This window comes from Aulonocara stuartgranti (assembly GCF_965226115.1).
Source record: "Aulonocara stuartgranti genome assembly, chromosome: 23".
NCBI classification, from domain to species: domain Eukaryota; kingdom Metazoa; phylum Chordata; class Actinopteri; order Cichliformes; family Cichlidae; genus Aulonocara; species Aulonocara stuartgranti.
The window spans coordinates 22,609,531-22,635,306 of record NC_138958.1 but is presented as its reverse complement, the minus strand read 5'-3'; the positions used below and the strand labels follow the sequence as shown (position 1 = coordinate 22,635,306).

The following is a 25,776-nucleotide window of genomic DNA, read 5'->3' as shown; positions in this document are numbered from 1 at the left end:
TAGACATGTTAATTCAGTCTGTTTGTAAATTAATTATATTCATGTATTTTAAATAAAAGGAAAATTCTATCAAATTAATCAGAAAAACACTGCTAAATTATGGATTTTTATAGTGTGTGACCCAACAGGCCTACTTTGTGGTGCTGCGTGGGTGGTTTCCTGCTGTTCTCTCGCTGGCTAAGGTGCCACCCACTTTCTCCTATGGAGCCAATGTGCAGTTAACTCCATTCAGCAATCAGCAATAGCTATAAAAGTTGGGAAGAGGTGCTGGCCAGCCCTGCTAGGCCAACTTCAGAAGTATAGTGAGTTACCAGGAAGTAGCTGCCTTCTACTGCAAGTGAGAAGTGTTTTCGTTGGGTGATGCTCTAGTTCAGCTGTTTTTATTTCAATTTCACCACCATTTAAGATTTGCTGCCTCCGTTCTCTTGTTTTTGGCTTTCATAGTTACAGAGGGTTTGCTATCTGTTGTAATAAACCTTTTCAATAGAATCTTGTTTTATTCATTGATTTGCTTGTTTTGGAAAACACAACATGACTCACTTCTATTCTCTGTCTATCCTTTTTATAGAAATAACAATCTTGAATATTGAATTTATTATGGAGATGCAATATGAAGAGATAATATTTCTTCATGCAAATTCAAATTGGATTCGAGCAATTAGCTTGTTTCCAGAAAAGAGCACTTGCACAGGTTATGCAAGGCAATGATTTCAGCATCTGGCAGAGTGAGTGATAAACCACTGGCACTGACTGTCTCTTTCAAGATGCATGATACAAACTCCTACTGGAGCACGGAAAAACAACACACATGGCTTGCATCAGCTAGGTTCAGCAACTTCAGATCCCAAGTCTTCCTGAAAAACTGCGCAGTGGAAGTGAAAAAGTACAATTGTCTTTCTCTCTTTCTCTCTCTACCTTTGAGTAAAACAGTTAAGAGGCCATCACTGGACAAGTATGTTAGCCACTGCTCCCAGATGTGATGATGTTTTTGTGTAAAGTTACTTTGAATCAAGCAATCAAGGTCAAGTGGTCAAGATCTGTGATTTAAGTCAGGAGCTTGAATCCATTCATGCCTGCCACCTCTTGAATTTGTCCTGTTTTGGGGTTTTTTTGAAAATGCTCAACTTTTTCTCAGTTTTGCTTCCACTGTTTGTTTGCTTTCCCTCTTTTTTTATAATTATTTGCCGTACTCCAACTAGAATCTTCTTTGTTCAGCAGTTCAGTCTCTTTTGTTTATGTACTCCTCTGCGTCCTTTTGTTCTCTGCCCAATTATCTGTTTACTCTGTCTAGTCAAGCATTCCAGCTGTGAGTGTTTCACTTGTGTTCTTTTGTTTCTAGTTTCTGTTTTCTTCGTGAATTTTTGTCAGCTGCCCTCTTGAATGGCCTTGAGATTTTTTCCCCTTTGTGCTTGCCCCTTGCTCATCATCATGTGTTTGACCATAGCTTCATAAGACCTGAATTTGGATATTTATGCTTCTCGTGTGCTTTGTTTGAATCAGTGCGTGCACACCGCATTCAGGCTCATATGACAATGAAGGAACCTGCCAAACTAATGCATGTTTTAGCCACTTGCAGTCAGGTGAAAAAAATCAATAATAGTGGTAGCTGTTTTGAAGTTGTTATTGTAAAACATGTGAGTAAAAATTCATGTTCCCGACATCACATATCTAACCTGGAAGAGTATATGTAATGGGGTGAGTGTTACTCAGGTTACACACAGGAGAGCAACTGTCAGATCACAACACAGTCTGCACTAACGAGGGCAAAGCAGACAACTGACAATTAAAGGGAGAGTAAAAAGTAACTACCAACAGAAACTTTATTTTTCCCTTAATTAATTTTACTTCCCTCTGTCTTTGTTTGGGGTTTTTTTGGGGTTTTTTGCCCTTTTTTATTCACCCACTATGTTAAATTGGCCAGTCACGCACCAGTATGTATGCCCATTGTCCATTTCATTAGTTACACATTTCGAGTACTAAGTTGGACCCCCTTTAGCTTCTGCAACTGCGTTAACTCTTCATGGCACAGATTCAGCAAAGTGCTGAAAAGATTGCTAGAACGATTCCAGATTTTTGTCATTATTCACATGACAGCATCACACAGTTGCTGCAGGTTTCTTGGCTGCTCATTTATGATGCGATGCTGCCATAAAGGGTTGGACATGGTCAAGAACAATACTGAGGTAGGTGGTAGTGTTCAAACGGTGGTTCCCTGGTGCTAAGGGTCCGAAGTGAGAAAACCAGCATCACTAGTCTGAACTTTTGATATGAGGCGAGATAATTCCATGCTTTCATTTTGTTTACCCCAAATTCTGACTCTACTATCCAAAGATTCTAGCAAAAATTGAGATTTTTTTCAGTTTTCTTTTGTCCAATTTTGGTGAGCCAGTGTGAATTGTAGCCTCAGTTTATTGTTTTTGGCCAGCAGGACTGGCACATATTGTCATCTTCTGCTGCTGTAGCCCATTTGCTTGTTCAGAGATACATTCTGCATAACTTAATTGCATTGAGCAGCTGTTTAAGTTACTATTGCCTTTCTTTCAGCTCAAAGCTGTTCTCCTCTGACCTCGGGCATCAACAAGGCATTCTGTCCTTTTCAGATCATCACCTGTAAAGCCTAGAGATGGTTATGTGTAGCGCAATACATCAGCAGCTTTTGAAATACTCAGACCAGCCTGTCTGGGGCCAATAATATTACCACATTCAAAGTGACTTAAATTGCCTTTTTTCACGATTCTGATGCTCAGTTTGAACTTCAGCAGGTCGTCTTGATTATGACCAGTGTTGGGCAAGTTATTTTGAAAAAGTAACTAATTATAGTTACTAGTTACTACTTCAAAAAGGTAACTGAGTTAGTAACTGAGTTACAAGATTCTAAAAGTAATTAGTTACTTGAAAAGTGACTATTGCGTTACTTTAAAAAAAAAAAAAGTTTAACCCTCTGGGGTCCAGGGTATTATTGGCCATTTTTAACTACTTTTGATGTTTCCTCTACATTTCACCTTTAAAAACTGTTTGTTTGCTTTGTTTAGTATCATTCTTTTCAGCACAACCTCACATGTCTGAATTTACAGTTATGTTTTCATTTTGACATACTGTATTTACACAATTGATCTAAAATTAGACAAAAAACTTAAAATCCGAGTAGAAAAAGTTATATATTTTACTGTAACAACCACAAACATTAATTAACCATATTTCATAACTTTAAATACAAATATAAATTGCCAATTTTAAAATCATATGCACAGGTTTTGCAAACAAAGTTGTTTTCAGCCATTTCCTTTTTACCCCTTTTTTAATAACCATTTCAAACTGTTTACATAACAATCAGCTGTTCTGCATTCAATAAGATGCCACACAAATTATTTGTGCCACTCCAAATATTTCTGTCCACTATAAAGGAGAACACCACAGCCTGATACCTGCAGCTCTGACTCCTGTTCTCTACCCGGAGACAGCAGTCACCTCATTGTTCTTACACACAACATAAAACTATCCACAACACTATACACTAACTACACACTCCAAACACGCTAAACGTCACAAATCTCTCACATCTCAAAACTCGCTCTCTCTCCTTTTCTGCTCTCTCTCTCTCTCTCTGTCTCTCTCTCTCTCTCTCTCTTTTTCTGCTCTCTCTCTCTCTCTCTCTCTCTCTCTCTTTTTCTGCTCTCTCTCTCTCTCTCTCTCTTTTTCTGCTCTCTCTCTCTCTCTCTCTCTCTCTCTCTCTCTCTCTCTCTCTTTTTCTGCTCCCTCTCTCTCTCTCTCGCTCTCGCTCTCTCTCTTTTTCTGCTCCCTCTCTCTCTCTCTCTCTTTTTCTGCTCTCTCTCTCGCTCTCTCTCTTTTTCTGCTCTCTCTCTCTCTCTCTCTCTCTTTTTCTGCTCTCTCTCTCTCTCTCTAAAACTCCCCCCTTTTCCTAAACATCCAAATGTCATGTTGTCATATCATTTTTGATTGGTCGACATGGTGCATTTTTCCACCAACACGAAAGAGGTGTTTTTTTGTTTAGTTTTTTCTTTTTTTTGGTCATAAGCAGAGAGTGCTTGCTAGTGCTGTCCTTAGACAGTAAACGTGACAAAACTATTCAGGAAAAAACACCACGTATATATTGTTTATCATGGCTCTGGTTTTACACGGCCTATCAACACAATTTAAAAACTGGTAAATATCACCTTGTTGGTTTGTCATCTTGAAGGAGTCATGTGATTGGCTTACCACGACTGCTTTATTCTTCCTCAGTCAAACAGCAGCACTCATGCGATTGTTTTGCCCCCCTAGCTGCAGGTGTTGTGCCAAAAAGTGATCGTCACGCAGAAACTGATTGTCTGCTAGAAAGTCATTGCCGCCCGTGGGAGCGTGCGCAGGTGCTTAAAGCTAGCGCCCAGATTACCAGGGGTGCACGTAAGTGGTCAGCAGGTACACAGGCGCTGTCAAAATAAAAGATGCGCACCAGATAAGAAGTTGCAACGCACGTTTCCTTAGGAGGACAGACATTTGTTTAGAACTCTTAAAGATGTAGAAGAAGCAAGCTCCTTTAAGCAATTACTTTGGTGTTCCTCCACCTCCAAACAAATGTCAGAAGGAGTCCGAACCGCAAAAGAAGCGCGTATTCTTGGAAAAGTGGTTGCAGGAGGTGAGCTGGCTTCATACAAATGCCAGCTCACTTTTCCCACTTTTCCAAGTGGGATGCGCACCTGTGGACCACTTATGTGCACCTCTGCATATTACTTACAGCTACTTCCGTGCAACTGATATAAGGTGCGGTAAACTGAACACAGCTTCAGCCGTCTGTTTGTTGAAAAATAGTAACGCGACCACACCGCATTTTCTTGTTAGTAACGGTAACGGCGTTGTAACGATAGAAATAGTAATTAGTTAGATTACTCGTTACTGAAAAAAGTAACACCGTTAGTATCGCCGTTACTTGTAACGCCGTTATTCCCATCACTGAACATGACTACATGTGATGACTTGCTGCCATGACTTGGTTAGTCTGGCTGATTGGATATTTGCATTAACAGTTAAACACGTGTACCTAATATAGTTGCTGGTGAGTACCACCTGTTGTTCCATTCCAGCCTCCCTTTGGTATTTATTCTTAATTCCTCCACGTATGACCTCAGGCTGCACCTTCTCTTTTTTTTTCTTTTTGTGTGTGTTTATTTTTGTATTCTGTATGTTATTCATGATACATTTTGGGGTTTTGGGACTGGTTTTCTGATCAATTTCTGGTCAAGTTAATAAAGAAATACTAGAACCTGGATGCTGAGGTACAGAGTATCTGGCTCTGCATGTCACTAAACAATCTGAACACAAGCAAAGACCACAGTCAGACCTCTCCTCTTCGATTTCACCTTAAAACAAAACGGCATGCTGATTTTGTATAATTCTTTCAGGTTTCTGTATCCGCAAATCACACGCTTGACTGATTATTTCTTCCTTGTTTATTGTAACTGTTGGTTTAGCTGTGAGGCCCGCAGATCTTTCTCCCTGTTAGTTATATATCTGTTTATGACCACATCTGTGAAGTCAGTTCTGTATGCAGGCTATTTGCAGTGTAAACAAAAGGGTTCCGGTGTAAATAGAGGAATTAGATATGCATCATAGTAAAAAACCTGGTGGTCATAAACCATGAGCATCTCAGAGTTCCAGTTTTGGAAGTCATCTGTTGTTGTTATCAGTACCAATACTACAATTTTTTAACCAATGTGAAGAACTGAAGAGGAATGTCACCAGTCTCCTTATTGAGCATCATGTGAGGTGAACGAAGGCAGAAACACACAGGCTTCGACTTAACTCCCTGACGATATAAGCACGTTTTTACTGTTTTGTTTTCACTTGAGCTTTTAGCATGAAGAAGCTGTTGAATGAGTTTTTGATGACAGCGGCAGTGCGCACACATACACACACACACTTTGGAGGGAGCCTTTTAGTGATTTTAGTAAGTTATTTAAGTTTAGGCTTTTGTGTGAATGCATGAATCTGTGTCTGTATCTCATTGTACAACTGTATAGTGACAATAAAGGTATTCTATTCGAACACTGAATCTCCTCAGATTTTATGATTTGATGATGATGAGGGGTAGATGTTGTCCAGGCAATGAGAGAAAGCCATGCTGTTAAGAGAAGGTTAGTGGTTTTCAACAGCCACAAGTGTGGGTTTTTTTCTTGAAAGAAAATCACAAATCACAACAGTCGCCTCAAGGCGCTTCATATTGTAAGGTAGACCTACAGTAATAGATACAGAGAAAAACCCAACAATCATATGACCCCCTATGAGCAAGCACTTTGGCGACAGTAGGGAGGAAAAACTCCCTTTTAACAGGAAGAAACCGGCAGAACTAGGCTCAGGGAGGGTTGGCCATCTGCTGCGACCGGTTGGGGTGAGAGAAGGAAAACAGGATAAAGATATGCTGTGGAAGAGAGACAGAGAAAAATTAAAAGTATGATTCAATGCAAAGAGGTCTATTAACACATAGTGAGTGAAAAAGGCAGAGGTATGCTAAATTACCCAAGAACTGGACAGGAAACCTGTGACAACAGGCCTGATGGGGTGATGAATCTACGTTAGACATTTCTGGTTCAAATCATTGTCAGTATGTACAGAGGACGTCATAAGAGAGGTACAGCTGTGAGTGGCTACAGCCATCTGTAAAGTACTGTGGAGGCTCTGTCATGGATTGGGCTGCATTTCAGTCAGTGGCATTGGAGATCTTGTCAAAATTGGTGAATTATAAACAACATGATCCACCACGCATTTTTCAGCATGACAACGATTTCAAACACACTGCCAATAAAAGCACACCTGGATAGAAAAAGACACAGTGGGCACTATCAGTCATGGATTGGCCTCCCCAGAGTAAACCTCAAGATTATTGAAGCAGTGTGGGATTATCTTGACAGAGAACAGAACAAAGTGCAGAAACATCCAAAGAGAAACTTTAAATTTCCTTCAAGAAGCCTGGAGAACTATTCCTAATGTCTGTCTGTGTAGGTTCTCAGTCAACCATGTCATGGTACCCTTAAGAGCTTGAATAAAGAAGGCAACCAGACTTCAGGCCACCAAAACTTTGAAAAAAACCTCTTGGGTGAGACATCTTCACAAACTTGTGTTTTTCTTTCTTTTTTCAAACTCTTATTTCAAAGACTACTTAAAGAAAAAACAAGAAAGCTGAGCATTCAGGCTAAGCTGAAGAAAAAGGGTGGACATACCAAGTGTTGACTTTCAGACTTGTTAGAATTGTACAGACTCTGATTTTACCTTAGGTACTGTATTTCCAGTGTGCTTGCATGTTCCAATATACTGCTGTGCTTATTTTGCATCTTCCCAGAAAATATCAAGAAAATAGATCCAACTCAGACTTTTTCGGAGTACTGTACATTAAATATACTATAATGTCACCTAAAATATCAAACTACTGAATTTCAGTTCACTGAATAGCAAGCCACCAGCTTCTCCTGACCTCTTTTGTGAAGTACACATTCAGACAAAACCAGCAGCAGTGTGTAGCTGTCATTGAAGCAGACCCCTGAGTAACATCTCTCTCACACACCTCTGCAGGCAGACCTGCCTCCACAGCTTTCCACCAAAACAACACGGTCTAGCCTCATCCATCACTGTGACACTGAGTGTTCTCCTTTTGACTGCACAGAATGTCCTTTCCTCACAGTTTGGGGGTAGTGTCAAGGGAATAATGGCTATTTATGATGCATTTATGTACAATACGATGGGATGTTGTCAGGGGCCCCAGCTTTCAAGGTTCAGTTGTAAACTGACAGTTTTGAAGGGCTTCAGGAACTAAATACCTGTCTGAAAGCTTTTGTTGTTCAGCACAAAAATATGCTTCTGCTACCACGAATCATGCATCATATTCTCAGCAAGTATTAGCAAAGGAGCCCCTGAGATTTTATCATCACATCTCTGTGGTTCTTGACCTTGGAAGGGCTTCCTACAACAAAATGTAACATCTTGAGTGTAATGAATGCAATTTCCCTCGTCCTCCCGCGCTGTTTTGCAGGGTTGAGATGGTGTTATGCATGTTAAGAAACTCGCAGCCCTCCCACACAACCATCTGCTATCACGCTGTGTGTTGGAAAGTATTTATCACGCACTTTTGCAATCAGATTCCTCTGATCCGGCAGAAGTTTGTTCTGATAACTTTTATTTTAGCAGACTGTGAAAGTTGTAAGCTACAACAGGGAAAACAGCAAAATCCCTTTTACATCCTGCTTTCGTATAGGTTCAGAATTCAAGGACTGACGCTCAAATGGGCATTATGATGCTGCAGCAGGCATGATAACAACACCCCCACCCCCCATCCCTCTGATCTGCTGTAAGAGGATCTGCGGGCCTGGATATGGCATGGCAACTGTACAAGGCACCAAGCTTCCAAGCACACCGTATCTGTTTGCTTTGGATACTGGTGTTGTTGCAAACCTCCCGCAAGAGGATAATATTTCTTTGTAATTAATAGCAGCCTGTTCTGTCTTTTGGCAGAGGAAGGAAGCTGGTTTGCAAACAGAGAGAGACGGAAACTTTGCTTCTTTGCCGGTCGTGGTTGATTTGGATCAGCTGGATGGAAGAGCTTCTCTCGACTGCAAGAACTGGTTGTGAAGATTTGTTCTGCTGGAATACCCTTGTGCAAAAGACTGATCTGCAATCTCACTTACCTGTAGGGAAACATAATGAATTCCAGTAATCCTTTGGAAACCAGCTCTCAATTTTACTAAACTGTTATACAGAGTGTCCAGATCCTGGCAGCTAAAAGGCCTTAAAAGTAAAGCCCAATTTGGTTCATGTGGTTAATTGAAGAAAGTCTCTGTGAAAAAAGAATTCTGATTTAGGCTTAAAGAGTGTTAAGAATGGGAAATGACTCTTGCATTCATGTCTGCAGTCTTATCTAATGTCATCGGGTTCACAGACTTGGCTTGAGTGCAACATAAATTGGCATCAAGAAGCTGTAGATGCAGCCTAATCTCTGTGAAATGCCATAATCCTGGAAGGCTTTAAGGCTCTCGACTTGCAAATACACTAAAACAAAAAGATTCAAGTTTAGCCCTAAATGCCTACATCTTACAAGCATTTGCAGGCTCATTTGAAGCTGTTTCATACATTTTATCGATGTATGGCTTTACTAGTGCAGAATACAGATTTAAACCTATTTAAAGCTTACATGTTCAAGGTTCAAGGTTCAAGGTTCTTTATTTGTCACATGCATAGTTATACAAGTATAACACACAGTGAAATGTAGCCTGACGCGCTCCTCAACATGTGCAAAAATAGGGGGGGGGGGGGGGTAGAGGAAGAACATTATATATATATATATATATATATATATATATATATATATATATATAGGTAGATATATATAGATATATAGATATATGTAGTATATACATTGGGTGAATGTGCAGTAGTAGCAGCAAGCAGGTGAGTTCTGTACATTAATATGAATAGACATCTGACTATTTTACAGGATAGACAATATAGACATATTTAAAATGAAAGGAATTTGGAATGTACATTGTGCCTTGGTTTAGTGTCTGGAAGAGTCCTGTCTCAGTCAATTATAGATGATGTGAGAGGGCGGGTGTGTGTGTTTAGGGCACGGATGGCTTGGGGATAGAAGCTCCTCTTGAGTCTCTCTGTCCTTGTCCGGAAGATGCGGAACCTTCTACCAGATTGCAGAAGTTGGAACAGTTTGTTGCCTGGATGGGACGGGTCCTTCAGTATCTGCGCTGCTCTAGTCCGGCATCTCCTGGTGTAGGTGTCCTGAAGCGGGGGGAGAGCAATCCTGCAGCAGCGTTCTGCTGTACGGATCACTCTCTGGAGAGCTTTTTGGTCCAAACCATGATGTCATGTTCTGTGTGAGGATGCTCTCCACAGCGCCTGTATAGAAAATCCTGAGGATCTTTGGAGAGACCCTGAACTTCCTCAGTTGTCGTAGGTGATACAGGCGCTGCCTAGCCTTTTTGGTCTGGACCTGAATGTGGGCAGCCCATGTCAGGTCTGAGGAGATGTGGACACCAAGATACTTGAAGGACTGCACCCTCTCCACTGGAGCTCCATTGATGATGATGGGCTTGTAGTCTCTGTGCTGACCCCTTCTGAAGTCCACCACCAGCTCCTTGGTCTTGCCGACGTTCAGCTGGAGGTGGTTGTCCTGGCACCATGATGCCAGATTCTTCACTTCATCCATGGAGGCCGCCTCATCGTTGTTGGAGATGGCACCCATGTAACTCCTTTACGCAACACAAAGCTATCAACCTGCAGACAACACACATCCGGCTTCAGCAAAAAACAAGAGCAGCTCTGTGTGTGCAGCGAGGAAAAAGGCACATCCCTCTGACACATTTCTATCAACTCCAGAGTGTGATTGTAAGAAGCTCGTCTCGGCCAAGAAGAGTGACTCAGGCTGCTCTCATGACATGTCATTAAATCACGGCTGTAGAGGGTATTAAGATGTGTCAGTGACAGCTTAGTGAAAGGTTTGTTTAGCATTGTTTTTCTTTTCAGACGAGTGAAGCATGCTGTAGGTCAGCACTTGACTGAGGAAGAAAAACAAAAAGAGGTTGACCAGAGAAATTTACGACTTAAAAGTGCACAAGAAGAAAGTGTGAAACCGTGTGTCCCTGTTGTTAAATCCACAAAAAAGATCAGAAATCATTTTATCAGTTTGGTTAAGACATTAACACCACTAAAAATTGAGTTCTCATCAGCTTATGCCTAACAATGTCATGTAACACTAGCACTAGTAGATTGTAAACACCATTTACAAACAATGCCATATACTCATCTATATGGCACACAAAACACAACAGAAGTAGAAAAATCTCAACATAGGTTTAATAAAACTCAACAGAACTAAAAAGAAAACGGCTCACAAAACAAAACAAAGTGATTTAGGACAGACAAAAATGTGAATTAACAAGCTGCAGAAGTGACTAATAGCAAGCATCTATCTACAGTATTACATAAAGTTTTTCTCCTTCGCAACTTTGATGAATCCTGCCCTTCTTTTCAGCGTGTCCCGGTGCAGTCCACAGCTGTTTCGCTACGTTATTGTCTCCCCTAAATCACTTCCCTTCTGTTTTGTGAGCTTTTTCAGCAATTTCTTATTTTCTGGTGTTTTCTTAGGTTGCACAGCATTGTGATCTCTCAGAGCCAACATACATCTGTTAAAATCTGTCTATCAGGACTGTATGTTTATGGCCAAAATAATTATCACAGTTATTTTTAATCAATATTGAAATCGCCGTTATTTGTTCAGTAACAATTGTTCATTGATTTTAGAGATAAAATGGTTTTATTGCACTTTCACATCTGTACAAATCTTTGCATCATTCTAAAATTGATGCAAAAATTCAACCAAACCTTAACACAGAATCATCAGGGCCCCGCTCTTTCACTCCATTCATTGTACCTGTACGATGACTGTGACTAAAACTTGTAGCAAAGAACTTTGAGAACTCTCTCTATTTTGCACACAACGCTTCGAGAGATAATTTTTCAACTCCATGTTCAAGATAGATTTGGCAAGATTCTGCAGTCACCTTTCTTGAAAGCGTGCTCTTTAAGATGTTCATTTAAAGAAATTCATTCCCTTGTTATTCATCTCTTTCTGTCTAGATAATACAACTCCCTCATTCAAGTCTAACAAAGTCTGTTACAGTATCATGTATCCTGGAATAGACATGGCTTTGGCAGCAGCTCATAGAGAAGACATGAGAAGAAGAGTTTCAGTCCTGATGATTTTTGGAAGCGGGTGCAGTGCACATATCTGATACTTGACGGTGCAGGGCGACAGTGTTCATCATGCACATTTCCATGATTCTCATCAGTGTACTATCTCAATACCTTGGAGCCCAAAATGTTGAGCTGACAAGCTCAGCACCTCTGATAGAAATCTGCAACGCTCACGGAAAACGTTTTTTTTCCCTCTTGCCAATTGCCATGCTGGTCTCCTTGGCCGCTCACCTTGACATTATGTGCATGATTCCTAAGGACACTGGCAAAAGCAGGATTTCTTGTATTGCTGACATGACTTACCTGACGCAAACTGTGCCAGGGTTGTAAAATAAACCACTAGATTGTGCTCCACACATAATTATACACAAGTCAACATTGCTGGAGATAATTTACCTCGGAGGGTGTAAAACAAGTGTACCAGTGTTTATGAAAGCCCGCACTCACAGGAGAGCTGATAGAACATTGCTGAGTTTGAAAGACTGAAAAAATTATCTTATATCAAGCCTTAAAAAGCGTGAAACTACATAGAAAAATAATGGTTTTCTAAGAAATCGTTTTGCATTGTTCTGCAGTTTTGTGTGTACGCAGGATTAAAAAAGACAGCAAAAAAAGTTTATGTAAAAGGTAAATTGTGCGTCAAAGCAAAATCAGGGCTTCATTTCACATCTGCCCCAAAGCAGGCGGCGCATTTTTTCCTTTGACTCAAACTTAAGACTACGCCGCCTATATAATATTATACTATAGTCAAAGTAGATTAAATGAAGGGTGTTGCTTTATGAGCGTTCTAATCTGACATATTTACTGCTTGATTGAAGGTTGCAGTTAGGTGTGTTGCCATTCCCGCGTCAGCAAGTTTCAAAGGGTGATTCAACTATTTTGACTTTTTCGCAATTACCCAGGCCTAATTGAGACAGGAATCAACCTGATTAACCTGATTACACAGTTGCTTTATTGCCCCAGTTTGAAGACACAAAGTCCTGCATTGTGAAGACACAGCCTCGGGTTATTTATGTTTTTATTGGTGCAAAAACTGAGACTCTGAGGAGGTAGAACACAGGATATGAAGCACACAAGGAGATTGTCCAAGGCGCTTTAGTTGTTTTTAGTTGAAGAGACAAACAGGCAGTTATTATAAGTCCAAGTAAGATTATGTGAGTGTAATCTAAATTCACCAATATGGTATTTTACAATTTTATACATGGGAACATGTACAAAACAGACGCTGGGCAGCATAGCAAAGTCCAAGTAAAATGCAACCAGTTACTGGTACACTAGATGTAACCTAGCATTGACCATGACCAGCCTTTCCCCAGTATCTGATTATAAATGAATTAGCACATTACATGTAAAGCTTACACCTGAACTCTTGATCCAACACAGAATGGATCCATGCGTTCATGTTGTTTAAATCAGATTCAACCAAATATTTCAGCGGAAATCGAGTTCTCCATAATGAGTTTGAGTTACTATTTCCTTTCTATTATGTCAAGCAGGCTAGCCATTGCCCTCTTTCATCAACATAACATTTTCACTCAGAGGACATTTTTACTCAGAGAACCATCCTCTGAAAACCCTAGAGATCGTTGTGTCGGGAAGGCTACACGAGTCTCACTCATTATGCTTAAGGTTTCCTTCTGTTAAATGGTAGTTTTTCATTATCCAGTGTCTGTCCTGAATTCAGTATGTAAAGGCCATGTGGGACTTGGGATGTGATATTTTGATTTTTTTTTAGACAGACAGACAGAGACTTTAATTGATTGATTTCAATAATTACTGAAACTTGGACTATGTTTTAATTTACATTCCTCCAATACAGCAAATCGATGTTGCAGTTGCATGTTGCTCATTGCAATTTAGTATTGGCCCCACAGCTATGGATGACTGCTTTATCAGTGTGCCACTCTACAGACTTATTTGTTTCTGCAAACAAGCCATCTTAAAATGAAGAGGTCATCTGGAGGAAGCACTTCATTATGTGCACACACTGACTCAAATGAAGTACAAAACGTGAGCAACACCAGAAGGAGTTAGCCTGGGCTCGCCAAATCACACTGACCATGAAAACCACAGCGGGACTTATTCTGGGAAAGACCCTTTGCTAAAACGTAACCATCACTCATTGCGTTGTACATGGACGCCTGTGGGAAAGGCCAGCGTGACCGCAGCTTCAAACTGTGCAGGCCCACAACAAGGGCTAAAACCTCAGCGCTGTAAATCAAAACAGTTCCTCGGAGAGCATCTTCCAGCCAAACTCATCGATATTTTCCTGGGACAACTTCTGCATACCAAACTGCAGACAAATAGAAGCCGCAAATTCTGAGAAAGCATTTTCATTTCAATAATAATTCTAACAAGGGGTCCAAAAATCGTTTTATTCCAAGAAATGTTTTTATATTTTCTGATTTAACATGTGCTAGGGCAGAATTGCAGAGCATTGTGACCCAGCCCTGAATTTAGCTGTAAATTACACTGATAAGAATGTGCACTTTCAGAGAAAACACATTAGATTTAGGAGTTTTTCATCGCGGGATACTGGAAACGCAGAAATTCCTAAAGAGAGTTTGGTATAAATTCTCTTATGGCATGTCAGCATTGGTTGTTGTGAGCCAAATCCAAGTTACCTCCCTCTGAGTGAAAGACAACCTGACACAATTTGTCTTCGCTGCAAGCCGTTTAGATGCAGCTCGTGTTACAAAAGAAACAATCTTCCGCCAGATCTGAATATTCGGGTTCCATGAATTCACAAAAAAAAAAAAGGCACTTGTTCTTTAAGCAGAGTCGCCAGGGCACAGGAGAACCAAAGCTTTTCCAACATCTGGATCCAATGAGCTTCCTTTGTCCCATCCACAGTTGCCAGGGCCACACAGATGTGCTGACAGGGTTTTACCCAATCTTCCATCTCACGTACTGCTTTCTATAATCCTCCCTCACCAAACCCTGCAGCCTACGGAGCTCTTTAAACGTCTCACTTGTGCTTGTTTTTCCACCTTTTGCCTTGCTCTATAGTTCTCCATGCAGATCACAGCACCCTGCCGATTATGCGGCTTACATTTCCCAAACACACTCTATATGCGCCATGTAATTTGGCATTGGCAACTGTAATTGCCGTGTCATGGGGGCAAAGAAGTGCACTGTCATCTTAACAAGTTTGTGAATCAGAGAAACCGCAGCCAGACTCATTACGGTAAAAGGCAGAAAAAAATATGGATTGGCAGAAGAATTGTTTTCCTTTTATCGTTACTGTAGGCTGTAAACAGCACTTTATGCTGTTTTTTCTTCAGTCCAGATACTGTCACCAGTGCTGCATAGCCATTGATGTGGTGTGGCTCAGGTTTTGCTGGGAATTTCATTCAGTGATGCTTGAACTTCTGTAGGTAACACTGAGCTTAATCACCGCTCAAGGTACTTGCCCATTAATTAAAAACAGCCGCTGCTAAACACTTCCTGGTCAACAGGAAGAGATGAGTAGAGACTAAATAATGTTTCATCTGTTTGTCATCAAAGAGCCATGAGGGATATTGAAGGTATAAAGTATATCTGGATTACTGTGGCATCCATCAGCTCAACCTGTACTTCATCTTCAATCCACTCAAACGCACTTGCATTTCTTGGAAATTTAGCCCTTGTGTATCTAACTCTGACTCTTTTAATTCTTCTGGGAAATGATTCTGGATTACAAGCTGCCTCAGCACATTTGCAGCTGTTTACTCGGTTTTGTCGCTTACAGTAAGCTCTGACTGTGTGGTGTGGCATGCATAAGTCATGGATATTAGTCATCTTTCAAGCCACAGTCAGCTCCATACAGATTAACACCAGCAGAAGCTTTTTAGTCTTGCATTGATTATAGATGGGTTTCATACATAGGGGATTTTCACTTAAATGCATCCAAAAAGTTTGTACCGGTATGTATATTTGTTTTACACTGCATAGTTTTCATCTTTTCATTGGTAAAGATGTTTGAACAACAACAATTAGTAATTAAATAATTAACCCTACCAATTCCTGCTGTCAGTTTCACGGATTATCGTGTGCTCCTTGTTCAGTTTCACAATTTGACTGTGAAAGTTCAAAATATTTATAAATTGTATGTTTTGGTTCAAGTTTGGCATCTTGGGTTTTTCTGAAGCCAAAAGTGACAATATTTAGTCAAGAAGCTGAGTGCTAAGTTTTTTGCTAATGCTAGCTGCCCTGGCTTTATCCACTGACTATATATGCACACAGGACAGACACATATACCTGCTAAATCCAAACAAATATTAACACACGAATGCTAGAATTGTACATGCCTAGTAGATAGCTGTCAAACAATCATGTGTTAAAGCAGCCAGCCTCCTAATGATAATACTGCAAAGTGTAGACTTAAATAAATTTAATCAAGTAAATAATATGAATAAAAATTCTCCTGAAGTTGTTTTTGAGCTAGATGGACACTAGCTATAGTGACAAAAAACAATTGTGCTGTCACATTAGATATTTTAACATGAGTAGCTAAGGACATGAGACAATAACAGATCCTCTTGTTAAAATGGCCAACTTTACAGGATTAGAAAGCATATTTAGAGATTGGTGCAAAAACTAATTTGGGCTTGCTGTGTCTCATGAGTTTTTGCTTCAGTTTTTGCTGTTTTATAAGTTTATCATTTGGCACTAATTAGTCAATATGAGTCTGTAGGTTGGATCCCTGCATCTCATCTAGCTAACCAAGTTTGCTAGTATTACCTTCTAACTCAGCATGCAACCCTTTCATCCATATACGCCATGTAAGCTAAAAACAAACATGGAAGCAGCCAAAACACCACCAAAAGTCCAAAAGCATTAGATGACAGTAAATACATCTGCCTTATTTACTGTCTATGGATTCGAGAGAAAAAATCATCCAGGTCCAATAATTTTTTAATGTTAATATGACTGTATATAACAGATGAAAGTTGCTTCCAGAGCTAGAAAAAAAAAAAAAAAAAAACAATCTGGAATTGCCTTAAATTGGCATTTTTTCTAATGGCCAGCAGGGTGTAACTCTGATTGCAAAAAGTTCTAATCTGTGAGACTTCATTAAACACTTTCCTTAGGACTTTATGAGCTCAGCTAATAATTCCATATCATTCTGAATCCAACAAGAAGTTCATTCTTTGAATTGATGTTCTCATTTGAGTCTCAAAACAGGACAAACCAGGGGGCGAGCATGCAGTGACCTTTAGTTTCACATGTTTGTAATGTTGTGTTTCAAAACTGCTAAGCTTTAGGCTTTGCAAATAAACTTCATTGATGCTTGTATAACAACACAGAATGGCACATCTTCTTTGTACAGTCTGTGGTTAATACATTTATGTAAAAATGATTGACTTGATGTCAGTCTGTGCTTTGGCACCACAAAATATCTTACAGTGCAGACTCTGAAAGTATCACTTTCACAAAGATTCTTTGGCATATTTGTTTCTCCCTGGGGATAGAAAGAAATCAGACACTTAGCCATAGATTGTATCGCCTCTCCAAACTATTTTGTGCTGAGGTTGCTTCTTTTCTCTGCTTTTGATCATTTCCTCTCTTCAGACGTCGCTCAAGCTGGCTCAAGATCCATTGTCTAGTGCAGAACAAGTGCATGCAGTGTCTTTTAACAGATAATAAACTAGGTCAGACTATGAAAGCCAAACTGCAGACAGAAGACGAACAATGGTAAAGAAACCTTTCAAAGTTTTCGGGAATCCACAGAGATCCCTGTCATAGACTACCCCCACACCCTCTCACCCCCCCAGGTCTGCAGTGGCAAATTTTACACATTGTAGTTCAGATTTGTCCCTTTTGCTCAACAATCAGTGACAGAGCCTGTCACTGTAAACATCATCATCATTAGCAATGGCTGTTCAGCTATGACATAATTTGTCACAGTGATTTAGCATCGATGTGACAGACCTGGAAGTTAGTTTTAGTAACTGCTCTAATCTTTTTCACAAGACAACCAAACCTGATGATGTCACAGGGAAGTGACACATTTATAACAAAAACATTATTGAATGCAAAATAAATATGCTAAGCTCAGTGCAAGGATGTTTTGATGCTCTAAAATCTTCTTCCATTGGGAAATAAAAGTCTGAGAAATGAAGACATAAAAAAGCAAAAGTGAGTGGTGGAGGTTCTGAGGCCCAGGCTGTAGTGGGCGGTTGTTCTGCCATGAGTTTCTTAAGAGTATGACATGTACATACATCTCTTTCTCTACTGCACACATGACCTATTTTTCTCTCTTACTGCTGCTATAGGAGTTGGATGCAAACCAGCACTGCAGAGTTGGGAGTGTCCAAGCATGTGGAGGGTGACATCATTTGGCTGGAGGTTGTGTTTTTAATGCACACTACCTTTCTGTTCCTGACTGTGATTCAAGCGAGCATCTCCTCAGGTTATGACACATTCCCTTGATTCACAGAAACTGAGACTACAAGTTTAAATCAAACAAATTATTAAAATTAGTTTCCAATGTTGGAAATTTTTTTCTCAGGGAAGTCAAAGTACTGGTGCAGTTATAGCAGCCAGTTCAGACAACAGAGCAGCAGGAAATGAATCGTTACTTCCACACAAAATGACATGATCTGGACTCACAGAGACTTGAACTAAACTAAATGCATTTGAGGTCAAACATATTTATTGCTATAGGTTGGCCTAAAATCAAAGACAAAGTAGAAATAAGGCTAAACTTCGAGTCTAGATAAAATAATGGCAACCTGGAATAATTTGCATCAGCTTATAGGGAAATAAGTTTCATTTTTTTTGTCTAGTAGCCTCTGGAAACGTGCATGGCAATACCAAACTCTATCAAAAGAGGGTCAAAGTCAACTCTTGACCTCAAAAATGACAATTCAGTGTGTTACATCATTACATCACACAATCATGTAGTTTACCCAGCTGGTTTTTGACAGCAATTTGGCCGTCCATAAACACTCATGAGAAAAAGAAAGTTTCCACAGGACTCTATGTTCTCATATAAAAACAATTCAGTAGCTTGTAGAACAACCTTGAGCAGCAATAATTTTAAACAACTTTGGTTCAATGAAGTAAGCAGGCATTCATTTATGCACAGGTTTCTTTAGGCCCTGCCAGAATATTTCAATCAGATTCAGTATGCTGTAGATTTGCTGCTGTGCTTGGGACCATTGTCCTCTTACATGACCCGGTTTAATCCAGACTTTAGCTGTCAGACAGATGGCCTCATATTTGACTTCATGATACATTGATATATAGAGGAGCTCATGGTCGACTCAATGGCTGCAAGGTGTCCAGGTCCTATGGCAGTAAAACAAGCCCAAATCATGACACCTCCACACCCCTATACACCCCTGCTTTCATTTAAAGCAGGGGTCTCAAACTCAAATGAGCCGTGGGCCACTTCTGGCACCGTCATCTCATTGTAGGGCCACTTTAGTGTCCAAATAGTACAAAAAAACAAACACGAAAACACCCACTAATATTTCCTAAAATGTGGTGTTTTTCTTTTTTTATTTAATTCGAAATATTGTGTAACAAGACAAAATTGCAAACATGAAGGCAATTTATTTCTCACTCTTAACTATCTGAAGCCTTTCAGTTTCATTTGTCATCCGCAAGTTAGTGCAGGGTCAACATTGCAATGAAATGTCTTTGATGAGCAGAAGACAGTCACTCAGCAGTATAGTACAGTAGTTTCATTGAACTACCAAATAAACAGCTCTTTCTGGCCAGACACGTGGCAGCACCTTTGCTACAATTTTGTTTGTATTTAACAAAATAAAAATGCAGGCATAAGCGTACACATTAGTTTTTGACTCCAAGTGAAAATTTTTTCTTTCCAAATAAATCTCTCACTGAACTAACACAGCCAATCCCTCAACATGTTTGCACTCTCGGCTCCGAACCGTGGTAAGGAGACCTCTGGCTAATACTTTGGGTTCCGTATCGGGCTCGTAGCCGGGAACTAGCTTTACTGTCTGGGTCAACTTTGCTAGCGAGAGACAGAAAGAGGCATTGAAAGGCTGCTCCAGCAGAACTTTATTGTTTTGTAGGAAAACACGAACACAGTGTAAAATCGAGTCTTAATAGCTTACTGGGCTCGTCAGGCACTCTTTTTGGCTGCAGTGGTTATTTTTATATTTACATGCTTCCATCTCCCGTTTCTGCTCGGTACCACCTTGTACTTTTCACTTTCCTTTTTCTCCCTCCCTCACGCTCACACACACACAGCGGGAGGGGAGGTCCCACGCGTTCTCCCTGCAGCAAGAACTACACCGCCCATGAGGCTACAGTCTTAAAGGGCCATGCCTGTAACATTCTGCCGTAGTATTAAATAATTTTTTGTATAATAATTTTTTAAAAATATTTCTTCACATCAATCCGCGGGCCGCAAGTTTGAGACCCCTGATTTAAAGGATCATCAAAATGTAAGGCAATTTGGCAGTACAATATTATAGTAAAAAAATAACAAAAATTTTGTGTCTGCTGTCACTCCTGTACATCTTCTTCAGTTTGTGTTCCTTGTGTTCCCATGTTAGTGTGTGGCTTCTTGTTAACCTTGCTATTCATGCTGTTTGTACTTACCTCATTCTCCTGTCTCCTAGTCGCTTCACGGAAGCCATCTTGCAACCTCGCCATAGCCTTGCTCACCTAGACGCTGGTCTCCTTCATCCTGCTGCTGCCGGTAAAATCCTCTCAGTTACTACCACTCTCACCTGCCTGCCTACCTGTCCAACTGCTAGGAACCTTGGACTCACCCAGACCTCAGTCTCTCGCCTTCCCCTCCTGCTTCTCCACCTGCGAACGATGCCCTTGACCTGCCATAGTTTCCCCCATCAAGTTCCTGCAACGAGCCATCATAGTGTCCCATCACATGTTATTTGTCACTTCCCTCTTAGCTCTGAGTCTCATATTTGTCTTTCAAACATTTGTTTCGGTTTTTCACTATGGGGAACACTCTCTCAGCGTTGTCCTCAGAAGCCTCTATGTCATTACTCCAGCCAGCATTGGCTGGCAGTCGTAATGCTTGCGTCAGAGAGGGACCACCCTCCTCCCTATAAATGGTTGTGACGCAGCGTCACCGGTCATTCAATTTCCTCTTCTCACTTCTCAGAAACCTCATCTCTCCTGACTGTCAACGTGAGTGCTAGCTTAACTGTCCACGTGAGCAAGCTAACACCTTGGTCGCTAGCACGGCTATCGGTTTCCAGTCGCCTGCTCTTCACCACAGAGTGGAGAGTGTGTTAGCTGGCACCACACACCTAGCACAACAGCTAGCTGACCAAGCTAACTGTCTTTGCTTCACACGGTCACCAAGCCAAGTAGCACAAGCGCTAGTCACCACACTAGCTAGGTCATACTAGCTCACCATAGCTAACTGACCGATTTAAAAAAATAAAATAAAATAAAATCAGCATTAGCTGTCCAGCCATTCCAAGCTACCTACACCAAGCTTCCTTAATATGGCAGACTGCAAACCACTGCCCAGAATTTGCCCATGCAGTTACAAAATTTCAGCTTCAGATACACATGATGCTTGTGTGATGGGCCTCGGGCTGAAACACACCCATGCGGCTATTTCCACACCGGATTCATGTGAACCCGGTGTGCGAAGGCTTTACCCTGAAAAGCCTTCGTCGAAGGCTAGCCTGTCAGCCACACCAGGCACCAGCTGGGGCGAGATGGATATCGTCCTCCTGTTGGTGGACAATGCCGAGGTCAGCTGCGAAGCCTTGAGGCGAAGCTGCCTGATTCCCTCGAGGTTAATGACGAGCTACTCAGCGAATCCTCTGAGGGAGCGTCGGAACATCACGTTTCGGACAAGGATGGTGACGTTTTCTTTGCCCCCTCTGCTTGGAATTCTGCGACACAAGGGGCCGATTGTGATAACCCTGGGACACAGTCCCGCAGCATGGAGCTATTTGACATTGCAAAACGAGCAGCTGAAAAGCTGGCAATCCCATGGACCATGGTGACAACGGAGACCTCCACCTCACGATACCAGGGTAAAAGGCTCCCCAAAGCAAAGTGCTTGTTACTAAGCAGGTACTGCCGCTTTTCTCCGAATGCGTGGACGAGGTCACATGCTGCTGGGCAAAGCCATTTTCGTCACCCAACCCTGTGCAGGAAGCGGCGGCGTTTGACTGCGCTGGAATATAGAAGAAGGGCCTCTACCAAATTCCCACAATGAAGAATCTGGTGGCTTCTCATCTCCACCCAAACCAGAAACTTTCCCTGTCATCTGGTCATCTGCAGTCCTCCCTGGCTAACAAGGCATATAAATCGGTTGCCACTAGATCTGCGAAGTGTGTCAGCGATATTTATGCACTGTCAATATACAAACAGTGCACCCAATTCACGCGGGATAACTCTAGAGTCACACTCTGGCCAAATCTGGCCTTTGTGCCCAAAAATCCTTATCTCCAATGCACCCCATTTGAACTAGAAGCTTTTTTCCCCTCCTCCTTTCTCCTCCTCTGAAAAGGAGTGGCTACATACTCTCTGTCCAGTTAGGACTTTATGTACCTATATAGAGAGAACAAAGGCTTTCAGGAGGACGGATCAGCTGTTTGTTTCCTGGGCTAAACCACATGTAGCCTCTCATAGTTCATGTTTATAGTCCCTGCTCACTTCATAGCCTTAGCTCTGTTTACCTTGTGAACCTCGTCATAAATAAAGTTATTTTTTCATCACTTCCTGAGTCTCTGGTTGAATCTCTCATCTTGGGCTGCTGAGCCGTGACAAGTTTACAGCAAAGGTCTGAGAGGCAACCAGTCAACCATCTTGGAAGGAGTGCAGTTCTTCTCAGACAGATTGGGAAGATTTGCAACTAGTTGCACAATTACAAACACACTGCAGTCAGTCTGGGTCTTGCTTTTTTTGCGCTGTCATGAGTGTTTCTTTTTGCATAGTTATTTGCCTACAGAGAGTCTACAGATAGGGGTTTTCAAAGCTCAACTAAGCATATGTCAAATACTGATGGGCTGACAAGTGAGCCAGAACAGAGAAGGGAATATGCAGACCAGGTGTACCATTTACTTTGGGCACTACCTCCATCTGTCAACGGACAAAGCTCCATAACTCCACAAGGTCTACCAAAATACTGCCAATACAGAAGCATGTTCAGCTGAGCTCAACTCTGCAACATGTCTCTCTCCAGTAAACTGGTTATACTCTCATTATTTTCATGGTCTTACACTTGGTTACTCTTGTTTTAATGTCTTAACTATCTCTGAGTCTAAGTTGGACCCTGAATGTAAGCTTGTGATGTGCATTTCTGTGTAAATGGCAACAGATTAGGAATAGATTTGTGATTTTTTTCAAATTTATCACAGTTAAATGCCGTTATATCACAAACAGATTGAATGCAATTGCCAGCTTGATACCATACAATTGTAAAATGATTGACCGATAGTAAGCTGACTCTATTTTACCTCCTTTTTTCATTGATGTCTTGATGCACCAAAGTTGCTTTGAAAATGACAGCTGACCTTGATTGATTGCAGATCTGATCCTCGAATTCAAAGAGACCATTTCAAAGGGAAAGAGATTGGTAGATTATTGCACACAGTAAAATTAATTTTGGTCACACTGTGGTCTGCAGCCATGCTTTTCCCTAGCATGACTTTTCTGTTGTTTGGATAGCTGTCCACAATCTATTGGACTGCACAATACACAACTAAACAGTGCAGTATGTTTAGTGGGTCAAGCATTGAGTCCACGTGGATAAATGGTGTCTTTTTTGTTTATGTTTTTGAATTCTTTGCTCCTAAATCACCCTACCTCAAAGTTGAGAGCTGTTTACTGTAACTCTGCACCCACCAACTTACTGACCAGAAGTTATTTTGCCTGTTACAGCCACAAGTTGTTAAATTTCACTGTTTTCTGATTTCCACAATCCTGCCAGTCTCTTCCTGTGTGTGCCTGCCCTAAGAGTGCCGGTGTGGATAAAAATTTCACTAAGTCAGAACCGAGCATACCAAACTGAATTAAGACTAAAGTTGTAAGTACTAAAGCATGGCTTATCTGTGCCAATTAACCCCCACAAGCAAAGCATGTAGCTAACGGAACTTAGGCTCCTAAAGATTTGGGACTGAATCCTCAGCACATACAGCAATTTGGCCTAAACATTAACAGCACTGGAAATCTAAACCTTGCCCTTCTATGCAGAGCAGCTAAAGTCACCATCTGTGCATCACATGGCCAATATACATCAGCTGACTCAGAGCTAATTTATATAGAAAGACTAACCTTAACAGACACTGCACTCTGGTTCACAAACCCTAGATGCACTTGGACCACAAATCCTCTCCGTCTCACATCTGGAAACAAAAGAAAAAGTAGTGCAGACATATTAGCTCTGCCAATGTGTCTCTGGGTCATAAATCATCAATTTATGAATCATAGATGTGCAGCTGAGTCTGAGAGTGAGCTTTGTGAGGAAGATCTTTGCAGTTGGAACCTGCGAAGCACAGACGTGCCTTTAAAGCTTCACAATCTGAATGGTGCTCTTTCTTTCCATGTCTGCACAGGTAGACGGTGTGGGCAACACCAAGATGACTTTTCGCCACAGGTGACGCCATTCGTCACCCGATACAGCATAAAGGTCAAGGGAAAAGACAAACAGGGGGTCTGGAGACCTGAGCAGAATTTGCAGACAAAGTTTCACAAAGAGGGGTAAGGGGAGGAGGGGGAAAGAGGAAGAATAAAGGTGTTTCAAAGGGCAGTTTCAGCTAAAAACATCTGGATTAATACAGCTATGGGACACATAACCTCAGTTTAAACACTAAGATCTAACAGGATGTTAACAAAGAGGAAAAATAAAGCTAAATAATCCAGAAAGTACATGCAGTAATAAGAAGAGGAACAAGAGGAAGAACATGACCGGGGTCAGAGGCATTAAATGAATTCATCTTGGTGTGTGCAGATAATCTGTTTACTTACAACACAAACATGCTCATCATCTGAAATCCTCAGGCATATATTGCTATCTGCCAAAACATCCAGTGAATTACGACCGTTCTGCACTCCGCGAGAGCTGACTACTTATCTCACTGTGGACACTGACCTCGCTGAGACATAAAATAAGGTCACCGTGAGTGCAGCTCGCCTTGATCTGGACACTTTGCAGCACACATTGCTGGAGAATTCGTCTGTTATTGTTAAGACAGGCATCTCGCAAATATTTAAAGCTACAGTGCCTTGGCCACAAAAACAGAGGCCGACTCGATATCTGAGGGGAATTATAAATGTGTTCCCGTTTCACATGCAACTTTTGGACGAGTCTGAGTTTTCTCTGAGAATAGAAGAGTGTTTGGGATCCTTCAAAGGCCAAATTCACCAGTTTATGAAAGCAAAGCAGGTGTAAAATGCTAAAACAGAGAAATTCCTTTAGATCAGGGATGTCAAATTCATGACACACACAGCCCACTTTGATGTGGACCGGGCCAGACTGGTGAAACTACACGATAAACCTATAGAAAAGGTTACACATAAGGTTCTGGTAGATCGTTGCACAGACTGTCCTCTAATTTTAAAATTTTAGAACAGAAAGCTTTCATTAGAGAAAATGTCTTGCTTTGATGTAGTGTGGGTGGCAGTCGGGTCAGAGCTGTTGTTGACCCAACGTTTTGAGTATGGACTTTTTGTCAGTGTTTAGTTTTCCCGTGTATGTTTCCTGTTTTATTGTGATAGTCTTCTGTCACATATCCATTATGTGTAGTTTACTTCCTCCATTTTATTAGTTAGAGTTATTCCTGCCTGTTTCCTCTCCTTCCACTATCCTGTCTATTTAAGCCCTCAGTTTGTCTCTGTCATGTCATCGTCATCATCTCCTCCTGTGTGTACACGCACCCTGTCTATTCAGTCATTTGCCTTCATGCCAAGGAGCTCGAGCAACAAAACTGTGCATATTCCAAGATGGCCTGCTGAGTCCTGCTTTTGGATCCTATCTCTCTGTTTTCCACACACTTGACCGTGACTGAAAATAGAGTTAAAAGTTCAAAATGGGTCCACTAAACTTGTCAAGTCTTTGCCAGGCTGCTTCAGGCC

General features: G+C 41.1%; 1 protein-coding gene across 7 annotated transcripts; it reads right to left on the bottom strand.

Moving 5' to 3' along the window:
- Window positions 1-9,504: 9,504 nt before the first annotated feature.
- Window positions 9,505-24,094, bottom strand: LOC309700975 (uncharacterized protein). Of its 7 annotated transcripts, XM_082524914.1 has the most exons (5): window positions 23,977-24,094; window positions 23,160-23,239; window positions 20,484-20,569; window positions 20,311-20,404; window positions 9,505-10,269 (listed from the first exon to the last, which is right to left on the bottom strand). In XM_082524914.1, exon 5 carries the CDS (start codon window positions 10,235-10,237, stop codon window positions 9,746-9,748), a length of 492 nt encoding a protein of 163 aa, XP_082381040.1. In that variant the 5' UTR covers window positions 10,238-10,269; window positions 20,311-20,404; window positions 20,484-20,569; window positions 23,160-23,239; window positions 23,977-24,094; the 3' UTR covers window positions 9,505-9,745. The 7 variants fall into 7 exon arrangements, with proteins under 7 accessions (XP_082381040.1, XP_082381037.1, XP_082381039.1 ...); XM_082524911.1 differs by lacking the exon at window positions 23,160-23,239; XM_082524913.1 differs by lacking the exons at window positions 23,160-23,239; window positions 23,977-24,094 and adding an exon at window positions 20,988-21,341.
- Window positions 24,095-25,776: the final 1,682 nt, after the last annotated feature.

Excerpts from the sequence above, each read along its gene's own strand:
- LOC309700975 (XM_082524914.1), bottom strand. The coding sequence starts at position 10,237 with ATGGGTGCCATCTCCAACAACGATGAGGCGGCCTCCATGGATGAAGTG.